The 19,493-nt window shown below is 41.8% G+C and overlaps 2 protein-coding genes and 1 non-coding gene across 8 annotated transcripts in view; 1 reads left to right on the top strand and 2 right to left on the bottom strand.

The window, feature by feature from the left end:
- The window catches only part of SYNE3 (spectrin repeat containing nuclear envelope family member 3), a 74,239-nt gene extending 65,755 nt beyond the window's left edge, over positions 1-8,484 (bottom strand). For 3 of the 6 annotated variants that reach the window (XM_065838080.2, XM_065838079.2, XM_065838085.2), the window contains exon 1: positions 7,512-8,484. In XM_065838080.2, the coding sequence (XP_065694152.1) occupies positions 7,512-7,737 (226 nt within the window). In that variant the 5' untranslated portion in view covers positions 7,738-8,484. Of the gene's footprint in view, positions 1-4,306; positions 4,529-7,511 lie in introns of all 6 variants that reach the window. The other 3 variants (XM_071809607.1, XM_071809608.1, XM_071809609.1) reach the window with 3 other exon arrangements.
- On the bottom strand, positions 6,420-6,692 carry LOC136102855 (small Cajal body-specific RNA 13). The gene has a single exon (XR_010651499.1). It is a non-coding gene; the product is annotated as a small Cajal body-specific RNA 13 (non-coding RNA).
- Positions 8,485-8,849: 365 nt separating the features above from the next.
- GLRX5 (glutaredoxin 5) lies at positions 8,850-16,015 on the top strand. Its single transcript, XM_065839692.2, has 2 exons — positions 8,850-9,177; positions 14,526-16,015. The coding sequence occupies exons 1-2, from the start codon at positions 8,883-8,885 to the stop codon at positions 14,702-14,704; spliced, it is 474 nt and encodes a 157-aa protein (XP_065695764.1). The 5' UTR covers positions 8,850-8,882; the 3' UTR covers positions 14,705-16,015.
- Positions 16,016-19,493: the final 3,478 nt, after the last annotated feature.

Raw genomic sequence — 19,493 nt, forward strand, 5'->3', positions numbered from 1 at the left:
ACAGAAAAACAATTGGAAAGATTGCTGTACACTTAACTACATTGGTGCAGTTTTCCTGATGCATCAGCAGTAGTAAAGTCTTTGTATTTGCTTTATTAAAAGGACGCTTTTATTACACTGCTTCTGTATAGAAAAAAAAAAGACTGTGAGTACCAATATACCAATATAACTATTTTGTTATAAAAAATACTCTTCAAGCAAAAGTGTGAACCAGAGAACAGCTGAACACAGACCAAGTCAGAGGCACAGATGGGGCAGGAGCAGAACCCCAGGCCATGACTCCCCTTGCCCCAAGGAGCATTTTTACTCGCAGGCTATGAAATCCCACACTGTTTGCTCTCTGTGCCCCTCATTCCCTGGGATGACTTGAGGGGTTTTTAATGCAAATTGTCTGTAATATTTAGGCATCAGCAAGGTTAGCAGCTAGGTGGGAAATGCAAAATATAGACAAATTAGAAACTAACTAGAAAAAAGATAACATTTACTTCATTTCTTTGAGAAATCTCCCCCACTTTCAGCTACTTGCTTCTTAGTATATTTTAAAGTGCACTATTCTGCATAGCTGTTTTCCCAAGTGTCTTTACAGTCCTCACTGGTCTATTTAAGTTTTGCCATGTGTTTTATACTCTATTGAAATAGGGAAAAAAAAAAAAAAACCCAAACACAACAAAACATCCAATCCACTTTTTTTCTAAAATAAATCTATGAAAATTAATTAAGTTTATGAATAATCCTATGTATAATTGGTATTTTAAATATTTTTAATACAGCAGCTGAAGAAGCCTCAGATTTTAAGCAATTATTGATTTATGCTGTGAACTCTCTGGGGACCAAGAAAAGGTTTACTGACTGTATCGCAGCAGCACACAGAGACCTCCAACCGCAGGCAGGCACAGTCTGCTAAGGAGTCTGAATACACCTAGAAAAAAGTCTAGATGCTCTGGAGCAGCAACAACCTAACTATGCCAGAAAGTGGATGAGGAAAGGGTTATACTGACTGCTACATTTTGAAAGTGTGGAGGGAACAGCAGCAAAATGGAAGGTTATACATTTAGGAGTGTCCATTGCTAACGGTGGTAACTCACAGCAGTGTCCCCACTGAGATCAGCAGGAAACAAGCCAGGGGAAGCGAAGGCCCACTGAAAAATCAGGATCTGAAGACACATCTCCTGCGTCCAACTCCAGTAGATTGGGTTTTTTCCTTACTCCTCTCCACATACTTTTAAAAAGTTACAGAAGAAGCCAGAAGCTGGCTTAAAAAGGTATTCTCTGGAGTCCTCTGGATAGATAGCAAAGACAACTGTTGAAATATAACAACACATAAACTTTCTACTATTAAAATTAATGGCATGTGACTACATGTGGCGCTCTTGGCTTCCTTTCACACTACAAATGTAGTTTTGCTATTCTGATTTCCCTGAGACTTGGTCTTCTGGAACTACACTACCATCTGTACTAGCCTCCCTGCTTCTAGATAGGTCAGCTTTGTAAAACAATTTATTTGTTTGCATCTAGCCTTTTAAGGGATGAGAAACACATACTACGCAAAACAAATCTTGTATGCCAGTGTTTAAATGGCTATAGTCCTAGGAGAAGTCTTTAGTTTTACTTTCCTCCTTTGATGACACATGAACCGTAACTCTTTCACCATAGCAGTCCAGCACGAAACTACAACAGAGCCCAGATCAATTTCCTCTGATCAAGCATCTCAAACTGAAGTACAGTGACACAGAGCAGCTGCCAGGATGTACCTTTGTCTCCTCCTGCCTCTCAGGGCTGGCAGCAATTGAGATCTAGTATCTGAACAAATCTCTGGACAAAGACCAAAAGAGCTGCTGATGGGGAAGGGAGTCGAAGGATGATTCAGAGTGATCTGCATCCCACTGTCACAAGAAAAGTGATTGTTCTAAAGCTCTGAGCTTTTTCCCAGGCTTCTGTTCGGAGGGCCAAATGCCTTTTTCTTTTTTTTTTTTAAATGAAATCAACCAGTTATAAAACAGGCCTTTGTGCAAGGCCAAGTGCTACAATCAGATGGCACACACTACAGTACAAATACAGTACAGCCCATGAAGGCTGCTGAGCAATCGTAGTTGCCATGGACATCAGCAAGGGAGGAAGACTATGAGGAAGCTCAGAGGAAGAGCTCAGAGCACAGCAGCATTGCAACCTCAATCACAGAATTGCAAGAAATTATATTAAAGGTGAGTAGCACTAAAATTAGATAGATCTGCCATGCAATTGTTTTAATGCAAATTCAGGAAAGGTGCATACCCTTGTATTTGTGGAGCAGCTGCTTATTCTGTGAAAGAACTGCTTGCCCTCTGAAAGTGCATGGTTAGTAACCACCACCAAATCAACCTGCATGTGTCATGTGGTGACGAGCATTAAAAACACTGCTTGTGAAGTCAAAATCAAGACAGTCACAGTATCTGAGGCACTTGGCAGTGCTCTCTCAAATAGTTCACCTGTTCTTGAAACAGTCAAATGTTCAAGAAATACATGTTTTCATACTTCAAAAAAGGAAAGAAAAAACACTTCAGAATATATAAAGATGAGGGAAGTTTGAGGCGGGGTTATATCAATATTTCTAGGTTTACAAGTGGTTGTGCTTTTGTTGTTGTTGGTTGTTTAAATAAGCAAAATGTAGAGAACTAAATACTCAAGTTTCTGGCCACCCCTCTAAGAATTTGTGGTTTTACCTCCCACAAGAGATACTTTTGAGCCTGTTCTGGAACTTTTAGTTCATATATTACAAATGCAAGTATGCCAACACACAATCCTCCTCTCACATTCAAAGTTTTTGTTAGTACTTTGGGACTATTAATAATTTTCTTCACATTAGATAAACTGCTCTGAAAACCAGGTGATTCAAAATATTCCTACCACATTCAATGCCACTTTTTCAGTGAGCTTAACATACAGGAGCTCACGATTTACCTGCAACATCAATATCTGTGGTTAGCAGACAGGGATTTAAAACACCACAAGTTCAAGTAAACCATTGATTTCAGAAATACGGTTTAAGACACCTAACTTTTCACAAATTTCAGCAGTACTTTGTGTTTTCCAACTTCACATGCTCTCTGCTTTATTGATTCTAATTCCAAGTGACTTTTCCAAGTCAGGCTCCAAACTACAACAGCATTAACACTCAAACACCACCAGCAAGCACTGATGAGGATTGTACTTGAAAGAGTTTTCCAGGTTTCCCTCCATAGTATAGATTGAAATATTATCCATCTAAGGAGGGTGTATTAAAGGCTTTGATACTGTCCTTCTGCAAGCAACCTTCCTTTGTTTGAATCTCGGGGCACAACAAGAAAACCAATGCCTAGTATTACATATGCAGGGTTGCTATGGAAAAATACATCATGTCACAATGAAAATCTTGGTTTGACCTCCCACACATGTTTTTGAAAGTTTTCCAGCCTAAATCTAATATTTCTTGAGTAGCTGACTTTGCAACTTAAAGAATGTTCCTTTAATATGGTGATTTTCTTAGAAGACAATCATGGAATCATTTTGCTTGGAAGAGACCCTCAAGATCAAGTCCAACCATAACCTAACTCTAGCACTAAACCATGTCCCTAAACCCCTCTTCTATATGCCTTTTAAACACCGCCAGGGTTGGTGACTCAACCACTTCCTTGGGCAGCCTGTTCCAATGTTTCAGAACCCTTTCTGTGAAGAAATTTTTCCTAACATCCAATCTGAACCTTCCCTGGTGCAACTTGAGGTCCTAAACAAAACATCAACAAAAACAAGTTCACACTGATCCTTCCACAAACCATCTTGGATCAGAATGCAACTCTGGTAACTTATGCAGGGAGTGACCCTACATGTTACCCAGAACTCCTCTGGTCTTCATTTTACCCAGCACTACCCTCACAGTTTCTGCTCTCTATTACCAGACCTAGTTGCTACAGCTTTACCCATGTTCCTGGTCACTCCAGTTCTTCTCCCCTCCATACTGCAGTGTCCCTCGCTAGGTTATACATCTGGTGCGAGAATCTCCCCACTCTCCATTCCAAGCCCATTCCAGTTCTCGTCTCCATTCAGATACTGCCCCATCCCTCTCCAGAAGCAACCAGCATAGCTATTTGCATCAGATGAGGCATACAGTTCCCGAGTCCCAGCTTCCCGCACCTTTGTATACCCTCTCCTTACTTTCAGTACAAAACCAGACTCTAGCCCACCCACAAAAATTCAGAAATACAGGAATATCATACACAGGGGAAAAAAACCCAAAACTTTTAGCACAATTTAGTTTGTACATATACAAACAAGAGTTTGCAGAACCTCATACCATAGCTGAAGATGGGCAGATTTCCATGCACATTCCTGTCAAAGGTCAGTTCTCAGCAAAGCTTCAAGCCATCAAATTCCACACCACAGCTGTCTTCTGATAGACATTGCACTTCACATCTGCCTCATCCAAATTCCAGTTCTCTGTAGCAGAGCATAAACCGTTGCACAATTCCTGTGGGAAATTTTACTCCAATTGGCACAAAAACCTGAAAGCTTCAATCTATACAAAAAAATGTAAGCAAGTGAGATGCAGGTTATTTTATTCTGCACAACACTTCATATAATATTGGGACTAGGAACATCTTTTTAAAAGAAATATCATGGACTGCAATGATTCATTTTAGTTCAGTTACTCAAGCTTTTCTTCATCCCCACTCTAACATGCACTTCTGCACTTGCACGAGCACGTGGTGTATAACTCTGTATCACTGAGAATTACCCTCAACATTTTTGTAGTACTGAGAGCTTGTTTATACTACCTCAAATTAAAAAAAAAAAATAAATAAAATAAAATCACATTGATAACAGTAGCAACTGAAGACTAATGTTTTAACAAAAAGCTTCCAGGCTCCCTAGAATTACATTAATACAGATTTGTCAAGCAAAGATTAAGCAACAGTAATTCACATGATTTAGGTTCACAGCATTGGCTAGGCTACAGATCCTTTTCCAAGGAATGTTATGAGAATTTAAACATGCGTTAAAATGTGCACACACTTTCCTAGAAAAAAAAAATGAAACACTAAAGGTTGCATGATGAAATAAATAAAATCTTTATTGAAATACTGTAGTTCCGAGTTTATAAAAACTAAAGATTTACAAAAAAATCTTATCATTAAGATTCTCCACATCAATTCCATCTCCTTTATAAATTCACTGATGGGTGCAAAACTCTCTAATTTTTACTTGGAGAAATCTCTCATACTGTTTAGTTACCCATCTGGTTCAGAAACAAACTGGCTTATAGGTCTCTGGGTTAGATCCAAAAATCTTGGTTTCCTATGGGACCAGAGTTCCTATCCCAGTAAAACCCCCATAGCACTTCTACATTTCCGCTGCTTGTTGCACAACTTTTTCAAAGTAGCGTATCTTCAAAATACACAGGAACTTTTCACAGATGTTTCTTCAGCATTCACAATTCAGGCATTCCACACAAATTTTAACTGCGCAGTCCAGAACTGCAGGTGTCTTTTAAGCATTCTTAATGCTCTCAAAACTGAGGATATGTTGGTGCTGCCAGATGCGGATGGTATGCTGAAATAATTTACCTGGCATGCAGAACAGCTGGAGCTCATGCCATCCCACTAAAATGCTTAAAGAGACAGTAAAACTGCCTAAGTAGAGCACAATTGTTAAGGCACAATAAGAGACTTCATTTCTAGGCACTGTCACAAGTCAGAAAGACACACAGATATCTGACTTGGACACGAAGAGGTGTCCTGTTCTGATAAGCTAAAACAAGACTTCTTTTCTCATCTTTCTCACCAGTTAATTTAGACCTCTCCTTTTTCTTTTTAAAAACAAACAAAAACCTTTTTGCTGACAGTCTACTTAGATGCACTGTCTAAGAACCTCAAACACCAGTTCACAACTAGTAACTCTGTTCAGCAGCAGAATGCCTGGAAGTAACCTAATTTGTGTCTTACTGTGAGGGTTTAAGCCCAACAGTTTGAATATTAGTGCTTCTGTTACTATTTTCAAAATGAGGTGAAAATAAGTCTTCTAACAGGAACATCAGCAAAATGCCAGGAATCTTATGGGAGTCCCATTAATATCTCTTCTGAACAGGTGATTTAAATCATTATCTGAAAAATACAAGAAGTTTCACTTAGACTGATGGAAGAGTGGACCACGTAACAAATAATTACCTCTCTGTTTCCAGAGTGTACATGGCCTAATTGTTCTAAGTCTTATCAGCAGGGGAAACTTTATCTATTAGAGTACTGCATATTTCATAATCCAAAAGCATTTGACAATACTCAGTATTTCATTACAAAAAATTTGTTACGCTTATATATTATCTCACAGGTCAATCTCACAAAACTACAGTAACTATCAATTCAGGTACTTTTCTTTATCCCAGTACACAGACCACAGGTCAGCTTTTCAACATTTATAGCAGTTTTTTAGTGTTCAGCAGATGTTACTCTATTTGCTAAACAATATCAGACTGCAAAATTGCTCTTACTGTTGATAGATCAATAATGACATGGGATAAGTCATTATCTCCGTGGCAACAGAATTGTGGCTGTTAGAGGAATATTGCGCATGTTGCTGCTGCGACTCGGCCAGGCATGCCTCGGCTTCCTCACGCAGGTGCTCTCTCTGCAAGCCTGGTATGCCCAGAGTACTGACAACCAAGGGCACCTCTTGGACTACAGAGGATGGACCTTGAACTGTGGATACATGATTCCAGAAGGAGCATAACCTGACATGGGTTTATTAGACATCAGCTTGATGTTCTATTTCACTTTTTATTTTTTATTAATCATCTCCTTGGAGAAATAGCTAGAATAAAGTTCAGGAATTGTTTTTTTTTTTTTTCTGTTGTTTTTATTCTATATTGCACAACCTTGCACCATGTTAACCACAACATATAAACCACAGAAAGCAGTAACCTTTCTGTGTCCTGATCAGCATGACCATGCCTGTCTTCTGAGGTTCTGTTGAAAACAAAACATACTGACACACAAAATGCAGTGTTCATCAACAATACATGAACTTTGCCTTTAGATCCATAACAGTACTTCTTCATACATACATATATTTTCGAACACTTTTAAAAATCTTCATAGCTATCCATATGTAATGAGAAACTGCAAGTTTGCCACAATTCCTTTTGTAATTTGTTCTAATTAAATAGAAAGGAACAGAAGCAATGCCTGAAGGTGGTTTCATAGAAAATGAAAAATGAGTTGTCATTTAAGCATCAACTGGATTCCATAAAAATCAAGAACTAGAAAACAGTCTTCTGAACACAGAATACAAGCTGGGCTTGTTAGTAAAGCTCTCACATGAGCAGAATTGGGTGGAAAAAAATTCCCTTACAAATGCAAGTAATAAAAGTGATCATTAATATACCAGAAGTCCAGATGCTAGAGCTGCAATGTAAATTAATGCTCAGAAATACACTTTCATTTGTCATTTGTGAAAGACTGTGGTTTATTACAGTGGAAAACTTTTCAACACTTTCTTTTACTTACAGGATGGACCTCGCTGCTGTAGGAAATGTCCACATTCTGTCTCAAGTTCTTGAAAAGCATCCACATCTGCCCAGGAATTCAAATGGAGTTGCCTAAACATGCAGATGTTTCCAGGTTCTAAATTCATTGCTTCTCTGGCTGATGCTGGGCAGTTCTGCACATCTTCCAGCACCAACTGAACCAACCATTTTGCAAAAGCAGCCAACCACTTCAGTCTTGCTCCCATCTCTCCACCTAGCTACCACCTCCACCAGCTGTTCCAGCAACAAGCCAAGCTGTGCAAAGCTATTGGTTACGCAGCTCTCCTCTCCTAGTACTAAGACAAAGCACGCAAAGTGCTGGTTTCCCAGTGACATAAATCGCCAGCTTCATCCCATTAAAAATCAACCAGAACTGAACAAGTGAACGCGAAGAGGCCACTAGACACAGGCAAAGGTACCAGGGTGCCAGACCCACCCTGCACTGCCTACAGGACACCTCCACCGCCGCCTGTCGGGACTAAAGGCCTCGACTCGCCGGCGCTGCTCTTTCGGGGACGCGCACGTTTGTACGCGCTTCCCCCAGCCCAGGCAGCCGGTACCCGGTATCCCCCGCCCCGCCCAGCCCCCTTCTCCCCGGGTTTCGTCCAGCCGTTAAACGCCGTCTTGTCTCCCGGCTCTACCGCAGCCCGTACCACCACCAAAAAGCCGTGGAAGAAAACGCAAACCCCATCCCTAGTCCCACCACGGAACACACCGGCCCCGCGCAGCCCCCGGGCCCTGCCGCATGCCAGCTCGAAGGGAGCAACTAAGCACAGGGACGGCCACCCCACGGGTCTCTCTGCCGCGCTGCCCTCTCTTCCCTCCGCGCCGCTCGGCCTTTGCCCGGCCGCCCCGCGGGGCCGGCGGTGAGGACAGCGGGCCGGGACGGAGCAGAGCAGCGGACCCCGAGCCGAGCCGGCCCGGGCCCCACCACCACGAGTCCGGCCATCACCCGGAACCGGAAGGAGCTACACGCTAATCACACCTCCCCGGGGCTTCCCGAGCAAAACAGCGACATCGGGGAAATCGGACCAATCGCGTCTGCGGAGTGGGCGGGGATTAACCAAATCATATTAGATTGATAGAAGCTTCTGCCAATATAGCTGCAGCAGTGGAATTCACTCCACAAATAGGAAAGCAAGATAGCCTCAGGGTTGCTGGGTGGGACAAAACCCCTTGTTTCTTCACGTTACTGGCTGTTGGTGTTGATTGGCGGGTGGTTAGTCCTACGTAGAGGAGACGCTTCCTCGCGACCTTTCCTGCTCTCCGCCAATAAGCGGTCGGCGCTGGCTCGGGGCTGGCGGAGTGCGGCGGGGTCCGGCAGTGGGCGTGGGCGGGCGGTCGGGGCAGCATGAGTGGGGTGCTGCGCGCGGCCTGGCGCGTGGCAGCCGCCGCCGCGCGGGGTCAGGCCGGGCGGGCGCTGAGCCAGGCGGCCTCCGAGAGCGGCGGGGCCGAGGGCGGCGGCTCGGGGTCGCGGGAGGCGGTGGAGCGGCTGGTGCGGGCGCACCCGGTGGTGGTGTTCATGAAGGGCAGCCCAGAGCAGCCGCTCTGCGGCTTCAGCAACGCCGTCGTGCAGATCCTGCGCCTGCACGGCGTGGAGGACTACCGTGCCCACGACGTCCTGCAGGACCCCGACCTCCGCCAAGGTCAGCAGCGGGCAGGGGCCGGGCGCGGCGGCTGCCCGGGTCACCTTTGGGTGCCGCCTCCCGCGGCAGCGGGGCTCGCACGCAGCTCAAGCTGGTCCCGGCTTCCCTGCGCGGAACGCCGCTGCTACGGGCGGAGCGGAGCCCCCAGGGACCGGTGTCCCCGTGGGACCGGCCCTCGGGAGGCTCCGGCGTGTGTGGCGCTGCGGGATCGGGGTCGCCTGCCAGCCTCGCACCGGCCCCGCTCGCTTTGCTCCGTTTGCTCGCTTGGAATTTTTGGCTGGTTGGTCTGCGCTGCGAGCAGGCTACATCCTGGGCTTGGGGGCTGTGGGATTCTAGGCCTGTCACAGATGTGCTGTTGGGGTTGTTTTGCCTGCACATCCCCCTTTGGTTTCTGTAACCTTTGTCCAAGGATGTCTAAGTTATCTGTAGAGTGCAGTGCTGCTGATGGGGCGACTCTTAGGAATCGGTGTTTTTGTGCCACACTGCCTTGCCTAAGTAATAGATACTTAGCTCTGCTAAAAGTTGTGCCAGGGAAGGTTTAGACTGGATATTAGGAAAAAATTCTTCATGGAAAGGGTTGTCAGGCGTTGGAACAGGCCGCCCAGGGAAGTGGTGGAGTCACCATCCCTGGAGCTGTTTAAAAGGCGTTTAGACGGGGTTCTTAGGAACATGGTTTAGTGCTAGAGCTGGGTTATGGTTGGACTCAATGATCCTGAGGGTCTGTTTCAACTGCAACGATTCTAAATTAATTTATACTTAATTATATAGCCAGATTTCTTTTGTTCCATGTGAACAGTATGATGAACTCAGCTTCATGAATGGCTTGGACATACACCACTGTATTCCCTCCTGGCACTGCCTGCCAGGGTTCCTTTTATAAAGTACAAAATTATGCTAATCATTTGCACAGGAATATTTAGTAATCATTTCACTATTACTGCTCCAGTTTTACGAGCTATTCTATATATGGGGTATTTTTTGTGATTGTAGAAGGCAAGTATTGTGCTCTTGTAATGCTTTTCTTCCTCCTTACCCTCTTCAATATGCATAGCTAACTTAACACTTTCTCAAATAACCACGTAAAACTTTAAGACAAAAAAAAGATAAAAGTATGTAGTAATTAGTCTTGCAGGTGCACGGCATTAATAGTTCTTGTCCAGAATACACAAAAATGTGCTTTAAATCCACATGCTGGTGTGTATTGGGTGACTTCCTTCTCCTGTGTTTTTGGTATCATCTAACTCAATTTTTCATTAGCTTTTAGCCAAAAGGCTGATCTTTTTTTCTAATCCTTGCTTGCTTTTCAGTTCACAGGTATGATAGTTAGTGTGGGATAAAAACTTAAAAACTGGAATTTGGGAATGATGACATTTTTTGTTAATGAATGTTGGTTTTGTTCAGGTAAATCTACTGCCTTTGGCAGATGAGCAGATGGTTGCAGTTTTCCAAACTGTATGTACTTTTTTTTTACTTTTTTATTTACATTTTCTAAACTTTATTAAACTTACGGTTTACTAGAACAAACTCATAAACTAAAAAGGCTGAAACAAACCCTTGAGATCAAACCATCAGCATTTCACTTTTGGTTGAGAGGGCTTTTGTGAGCCCTTGAACAGGCAATGCTTTTGTTATTTACAGTATCTGGGGACTCAACCGTGTGAGTATCTAGCATTTTCTTCCTATGTAAGAGGGACATCTCTCTGAGCACAGCACATGTTTCCTCCACATGAACTCTGGCTTGTGCTAGGTGATCTAAGAGGTTATTGTCCTCCTGGCTACCTGAGCTTTAAATGGAAAGTGGTTTAAGCCAAACTGGCTAGATGCAGTTACAGGGTACACTTGCACAATGCTGGTTCTCTGGTGCCTAAAGAAGTTGTTCTATTCTCTTCCATGCACCAGCTTGTGCCTTTGTCCGACTGCATGGAGAGCCAGCTCAGCTTCTTAACTGATCAGTGAGTGTGCGAGTTGAACTAGCTTGTTGCACTGAGAGCTGAGCGCCAGAGCCAGCACCAGGGATGGAGCCTTGATGTGAAGAGCTGGGGAACAATACACTGCTGCTTTCAAGGCCAGCAGGCTGCCCTGTTGCTTCAGCTGTATTACCTGTTGCACCCTAAAAAGCCAGTATGTGCCTGCTTCTGCAGACAGCAGTCTCTGACAGAGGAGAGGGCGGTGCTGCTGGAAGCTGTAGCTCTGTAAGTTGCCAAGTGTGCATCAGTGGGAGCTGCCTGAAGCCCTCTGTGTCTCCTAGAGCTGCCCTTAGGTGCCAAAAAGTTAATATGCAACATGTAACGCTTTCCTAAGCCCCCTGTGAATGTAATCTGTACTGCATGCATGTGGGCTTAGTGAGGGGATGCTAAACCTTTAGCTGTGAAAATATCTAATAGCTCCAGTTTAGCTAAAGATTGATCTGCATGGAAATTACCAGCTTTGTATTCAGATGCAGAGAACTTAAATGTTTGCATATATGTAACCTTATACCATTTGTAGTAGGGGCTGGCTGTTTGCAGAGATGCTGGTTCAGGCATGTTTGAAGTGCTGACTCGATTCTTTCCTGTATCTGTTGAAACATCTTATTTTCAGGTTGTTACAGTTCAACTGCTGAAACTTGCTTTGTGCTAAAATATGTCCAGCTGTAAAACTAAACGAGCTCACCTCCTTGCCTTTTCACCTAAAAGGGCTCAGGCCTGTGAAACTAAACGTTTGCTGCTACTTCATGTGATTTACCTAAACTTTAGCTGAGGATCTGCTTCCCTGGCACAGATCCTTCACTATTAAAGCCAGTTTATGAGACCTCAGCACTCTCTCCTGCATGATGGTTCCATGGTTATCCACATTTCTCTGAGTTGGATCTGCCATAAGTGATCCTACTCTCAGCTGATGGACAGCACTAGGCTGGTTTAGGTCTCTAAGGTGGCAGAGAAGCTTGGGATTACATACTGGAAAAGTGGTAGTTTGAACTGTTGTGCTGGTTCTGGTATCATAGTCACCTCAAAGTGTGCTGCTCAGCTGTCAAACTTCAAACCTCATCTGTGGAGTGTGATTTTTGCGAAGCAAACTGCTTCAGAAGAGAAGCTGCAGCCTCTGAAGTGCAGGGGAAAAGGGGCCCCTTGTGGTGTCTGCGCTGTTGAAGGATTTATCCCAAAAGCACATCCTGAGGACAACAGGCATAGACCAGGCTGACTTGCTTTAAGGCTACCGGAATAGCATTGGTAACTGCTCTGGTAAGCCAGGAGCTGGTTAGCAGGTCAGGAGGTGGGCAGTTTGGGGTCAGTTTGAGCCCCGGCATGAGGCTGTTTAAAGCAGCTTGTCCCACACATGGACTGCAGCACACTGAGCAGATAAGCTCAATGGCATTCTTATTTTTATCTGAAATTGGGTAGATCCTTAAAAGTACTATTGGTGCTTGTATGTATGGGCAGTTGGGTCCTTGAAGAAAATATTTCTGTAAAAAAATAAATGGATGTAAATATTGTCCTGGAATGCCTATTAGTGGTAAATTTAATATGCAGAGCCCTTGGTTCTCAATTCATGTTAGCATTACAATATCCTAACAAAAACAAATCCTGTTTCGAATCTGCAGTGGCTCCTTTGAGTAGGGTTATCCTTAAGCATGCTTTAATATTGGGACTCAGTTATGGGTTAAAAGATTTTTAGGACAGTTTTAGGACAGTTTGAGCACCTCCAAGTGCTCAAAGGTGAAGGAGTGTATAAGAAAAGTACTGCTGAACACAAGTTGACATCAAAGCTTTTAATTTCTGCAAATTGTATCTAAACAATTGAGAGAGGTTTTAATGAGATACTAAGGAAGAAGTTACAAGTGGTGTTGCTGGAGATTAAGTTATGTGATTGTGGATTCATTTTGGCCTTGCTTTATATGGTAAACTTGCTATTTTAGAGTTTGGAAACATTAGGTGTCCCTGCATGAAGTCTTAATTAAAAATCTAGCTCATGTTGTGCTTCATAGTTAGGAGCACTTTGTCACAATGACTTTTTTTTTTCTCTAGATTATTTTAGTGGATTTTTAAAACACACCGGTATTTGACTAAGGGGAATTATTAGCTCTTTTTCGTATTTTATGCATTAAAATCATAATGCTGTTGCATATTTATGCACTTACACATACTTATTAAAAAGAAAACGGTTTCAGTTCCAGTAAAGTAAGCATAATTTGCTAATGTGGTTATTTTTTTCTTTGAAATATTCTGGGTTTTTCTTCTACAGTCTTTAGAGTTTAAAATATTTTTGAAGGGGAAAGCAAATTCCGCTGTGTCTTCTCCTATTCAGGCCTAATATTTGCTGTTAGTGCTTTGGCAGTTTGTGCTAAAGCTGGTGCCTGTTTGTTTTGGAGAGTTGACTTACACGGTGAATGGGCTCTCTGTTTTTTATAGGCTTAATTTTGCTGTATGGGCTTCCTGCCTTTGGTAGAAAACCAACAGGCCTTGCATATTGAAAAATTTTTAAAATGTTGAATTTAAAACTTGGTATCTAAGCAAATGCTGGTGGACTTGGTATTAGAGCACCCAGACATAGAATTTAACAATTTCCTCTGCTACAGAAATAATGGTTTTGTTTGAAGCATTATTTATAAAGTGGCAAATTTCTTCTAATGATACTTCTTTGTTTTTTTTTTTTTTTTCATGATGTCTCTAAGTGCAAGTCGAGATTTGATTTACACCAGCTGATCAGTAAATATTTTTGGATATTCCTACATTTGTCTTCTATGAAGTATAGTTTTAAACTTAAATTTTGTACTTCACAATTGCAACTAGAGCTCTGTTTTGTTTAGTGAGTACTTACAAGAGACTTCAGCCTTTGCCCCTCCCGTGGGCTGTAAGGTCTGGCAATGAAAGATAAAGCAATTTGAAATTCGTTAGTCTTCTAGAGGGGTGAACATATCTTGCATTTGAAATTGCAGTAGTGGGTATAACTGTATGAATTCAGTAAGAACATAAAATATTTTAAATGTCCCTTTGGGAAATATAATGGATAACTGAATGTAAACAGTTCTCAATGTTTTTCAAGACTTCTAATTTCTTTAATTGATTGAAAAATATTAGCTTGTTTCCTGGGAGGGAAAAGAGACACTACCTTTTTCCAGGTCCTGTTTGAAGTCCGTGTAGTAGCTAACTTCATATCTTTCAACCCACGTCTCTGAGTTGGAATTAGAAACAAACCTAACTTTAACATAGTTTTTCTGATAGCGCTTCTGTTATATATTCTTGCCTCAATGGGAAAGAAGTGAAAATACGAGTAGTTCTCTCAGGCTGAAGCAATGTATTCTGTTGAAAAACCCATTCTATTTAGAGAGGGTGGGGAAGACTTATAATTTTTTTTTCTTTCTTATGCAGGAATAAAAAATTACTCCAACTGGCCAACCATCCCACAAGTATACCTCAACGGTGAATTCGTTGGTGGCTGTGACATACTCCTCCAGATGCATCAGAATGGAGATCTTGTAGAAGAGCTGAAGAAGTTAGGAATCCGTTCAGCGCTTCTGGATGCAGAAAAAGACCAAGACAAAAAGTGAAATGAGCAAAAAAGATGCTGTGAGAAGAATAAAGCAAATCTTCAATAAGAACTTGTTACCAGTAAAGCCTTACGTACTTTAGCTCAAAGGCGGCATCTTTTTGAACTGACACTAAGATTTATCTGTGAATGTCTGTTAGCTCATGGTAAATGTAGTGATCTTGGTATTTTGATTTACAGATATTGTGAAAATTTGAGTATAACCACTGCACTGTAAAGCATACATTCGTGGAAATTGTGTTTAAAAGAAGAAAAAAGTTGACTTCAAAAAGCATTTGCTTCTTGATTGAGGTGGGAGTAAACCAAAAGAGCTAATAATATCTTTCTGTATTTTGAGTGTGTGTTTCTCTGTTCTTTGCTACACAAATCTGTGCAAACAGTGTTTGCATTCCCTTGTTCCTCTTCAAAAATTTTTAAGTAACAGTGCATCAGTTTTGCTGTATAACTCCTGGTGATAAGACTTCCTGAGAGCCTGTAGTACTTCTGTGATCACATATGATGTAGGAGAAAAATAATCTTCGAACAACTTAGAAGTAAAAGATTATAAGAGAGTGCATGAAATATACTTTTATTCCAAAGGGTAAAAATAAACAGACTTTTACAAATAAATGTATAATGGTCGTTATTACTTTATAACATTCTGATTTGTGCCTAAATATTTTATAAAACCTTTTCTACCTCTTGCAAAGCAGCTTTCCCTCCCTGCTTGTATACTTTGTGTATTGCAGTTCTGTGTCAGTGCTAAAATGTGGTAATTGTTTTAGGCTTCAGTATTCTAGCTTGAAATAGTGCGGGAGAATATTTCAGTTACTACTGTAATCGTGTATTATTTACTAGTTACTAAGTTATCCTGTTATATTTGTTGTATTTCCAAGTATTTTCTCCTGGCTGCTGTGAAGAATATGGTTTTCAAACACAGGATTAACAGATTAAATGTTTCCTTAGATGAGGTTCCTAGGGTCATCGTTTAGAGGTAGACTTGACAGCGGTAGGTTAATGGTTGGACTCGATCTTAAAGGTCTTTTCCAACCAAAACAATTTTATGATTCTGTGTAGGTGAGTGCAGCAGAGAGGCTACTGAATAGATAAATATTTTTTTGTGGAAAGTCTCTGAAGTCTTCAATACCAATCTAACTACATTGCCCTACATTATAACAAATTATATTAACCAGTGGAGCTTCAGCTGTACAGCAGTACTGCTAAGGTTAAAAGCTACCCAAACTGTTTCTAAATGCAGTTTAATTTTATTATTATTAACCAGTTTGCATGTGAATTAGGCAAATGGTTGGAAATAAACTGTATTTCATGTTGATTGCTGACAGTAGTTCCTCTTTATTTTAAATTATTATTTTAATGAAACTGATACTATTTCTGATTTTAAACCTAAAATGTTTTCCACTGCACTGGGTGGAAAATGTGTTTTAGAGAAATGAAGAAGTATGAATGGTCAGTGGGAGGGGAAGTCAGGACTGGAACTTGTACACAAGAGAAATTTGATGTGAGTTCCAGTTCTAAATCTCTCCTGTCCACTTGTGCAAGCTGTCCAGTGGAGAAACTATACTGGTACATTCTTCACAGAATATGGTAATGGTAAGCTGGTTATGGTAAATTGGCTGTATAGTTTTAATGCAGTCAGCATCACCGGTATTAATAAACCCAGTGTGTGTGTTCTCAGTGTTCTCCCGTGCTCATGACAGCTGCCCAGTACTGGTGGAGCTGATCGAATGACCACTGGGTGTGAGTTACTCTGGGAGGCACTCAGCTGTAGGTATGAGTGCAAGATTTCTGTGTTCACAGACAACACCGCATTCACGAAATGCAAAGCTTTAGGTAGTGCTGAGCATGCCAGTGCTACCTCTCTTTGAATCCAAATTAAATAGGCTTTCTTATGTCTAATGTTTCACAAGTAGTTTTTGCCATTCTAAATGTAGAATGATGTTTAGAGAAATAAATGAATTTCAAAAGTCTTTGCCTATTCATGTCAAAAGACCGATTGAATCGGATGTACACAGTGAGCAAAGAGTAAGGTAACTTGAAAATGAAATTACTTTGTGCTTCAATGTTTAACTCTTAGTCTGCTTACTAAATAAATCTATTAAAAAACAAAACCCCAAATCTGCTGTTTCACAGAGCTCTGTTCTTTATTGTTTTGCAAGAGCTGAATGTTTTTTCAGTACTCTCTGCTAGTAATTTAATATAAAGGTAACTTTAGCAGCTGAGTCTTCTTTCTCCTCAAATTAGCAAAATTTTTCTCCCAGCATGAGTGCCTGATTTTACTGAAACTGTAAATAGTTGTTCTGCTTTCTTACCCTTTGACTCTTTGTTTGGTTAATTTTTTGCGTAACATGTATAGTAGTGTTTATACCAATCCTTTGCCTGATTGGAATGTGTTGTGATTGAGTAAGTACAAACAATACTATGATATGTGTGTGACAAAGCCACAAGAGTGGGAATACAAAAGGCGACTTCTGCTTGCACTCCTTTGTGAGGTGTATATTTCCAGGCTGTGTGCATGGGCAGTTGTTTTACGTGTTACATCTATATAAATGCTAATGTTAATCCATCTGCAATTAAAAAAAACCCAAACAAACAAAAGGTCAAATTGTGAAATTTCAGGTGCTCAAAAAGAGACTTATTTTGTGAGTTGACCAAAGTATTTTCTCCAATAAACCGATTCTCAAGTTGATCATTTTAGAATATGTGCAGTGTTCTGTATGCTGCTCCTCAGCTTTTTGCTGTCCTTCAAACTAGAGGCAGAAGGGCGCATGTGCTTCCAGTCCAAGAGGGATGTTGCTGCAAATGAGCTGATTTTTTAAAGTTTTTTTTGAGGAAAAAAAAATGAAGCCCCTCATTGATGAGAGATTTGCACTTGCTTTTCTTATGCTTTTTGGCCAGTGAAGAGAAGGCAACTGATAATATTGGCATCTGGGGTGACAACTGGTGGATGTGCTGAGCTAACAAAGGGGGCTGGTGCTAGCTGGAAAGATCCATGAGGAGAGCCTGGTTGGGAGGATGCAAAGGGTTCTGCGGGAGAAAGGGTCACTTTTCCCGCCCCCAGGAGGAGCGGCTTGTCACAGGGGGTGAGGGGGGTGTGGGGCAAAAACACGGGCACTGCTTCGTGTGCGGTGAAACAGACACTGAGGAGGTAAGAGTGCTGGAACGTGGCTGGGGGAGGCTTGGCTGAAGGTACCAAGAGCGAAGATGTGGAGCTGCCCTTGCTGTCTTTGGCGAAACATGAAGCGAAGCTGCCAGGTCTTGAGTTTGGGGTAAGAATAATGCAGGCGGCAGCTCTGCACATGAGCATTGCCACCTGCAGGGCTTCTGCAGATGGTGGTCAGCTCTGTGAAGCTGCCAGCTTGAAAGCACCGTGTTGTCCCATTCCCGCTATTTGCCTTTTAGTGTGTTGCACCTGGCAGGGCTTCTGGCTGGCTGCTCCTCCCGTGAGGTGCTTCTGGACCCACTTTGGCTGTATTGCACTGCTGAGGGCTTACAATGAAATGAATGCATGTAAACTACTATCTATTATCGCTATTCTATTATTATAGGGTTGTAGTCTGAGTGCTTGCCAAACTGGAAACCATTATCATAATTATTTTTCATTGTGAGGATGCCCGTAGTGCTGCTGCTGCGGTAAAAGGCTGAGCTGAGCAGACCAACCTGTTCACCAGATCACAAATTAAGCTAATCCTCTGCATCCTGTAAGGCTTTTTGCCTCTTACTTATAAAACAAAGTGGTTTGATTTAAGCAAATGAGATTGTTCATATTCCAAAACTAATGGGGTGTCCTAAACCTTCACCAAAAAGGAGGTAAGGTTTCTTTGGTCTTCTTGAACTGATCCTGCCACGGAGGAGAAAGAAGCAGGTTACAAGCACTTTGTACTACTAGTTTCAATTTGGGAGAATTCAAATCACTTAGAGCCAAAAGTTGTTTCCCTGTGAAAGCAAGCTGTTAACAGCCAAGGACATCTTAATGGGTTACAAGGTAAGTAAGTGTGTTTCTCAGCCCTAATGACCTTTACCTTGCCTTAATTCTGCTACCAAATGTTTGAATGTGGTCAACATTCTCCATTGCTTGCCTACCGAAAAAAGGAGTTTATACAGTTTAAAGTCCCTGAAATATTTGAAGTGCCTTTATTTGGGTCTGATGACATGGAGGCTTATTTTCATGTTCTGAGTTCTGTGATTCTCTTTAAAAAGTGGACTAGAACTCTTCAGCAGGATTCTTCCAGGAGTCTGTCAATGCTAACAAAGTGTGTGGAAAACAATCAAGAGTGGGAATGAGAAATCAAAGAATTGTACCAGGGAAAATATCTTCTGAGCTGGCACCAAAAATCCCATCAAGGCTCTATCAGTGCCTGCATCTAAGAAAGGCAATATTAAAAAGGAGAGCTGCCAGCCTGAGCAATAAATCCCTGTCTAATCTGGTTTGCATGTCCCTTCTGCAGAAACCAGATCTTCTTATGTGGGGTTTTTCAACATCCGTATTACAGGATTGTGTAAGACAAAAAACCCTAATTAGTTATAAGATACGCATCACCTATTAAAGAGACTGTGAGCAAAGGTGAAAGACAAGAAGGTAACAAGACTTTTCAGGTTTTGAATTGTTAGTTGTACTGGGTGGGGGTTGACCTTGCTTCTTGGTTGAAAGGGTTGAGATGAAAACAGTGCTCTGGAAGAGGCTGTTTTTCATTATTTTGGTTTGATTTTTTTGTTATTGGGATGCCGCTTGTTTTGTTGAATAGTTCCATCTCTCAGCATTGCTGCCTCTTGTGTGGCCTAATCACAGCCAC

The sequence above is a fragment of the Patagioenas fasciata genome, chromosome 5 (genome assembly GCF_037038585.1).
Source record: "Patagioenas fasciata isolate bPatFas1 chromosome 5, bPatFas1.hap1, whole genome shotgun sequence".
NCBI lineage: Eukaryota > Metazoa > Chordata > Aves > Columbiformes > Columbidae > Patagioenas > Patagioenas fasciata.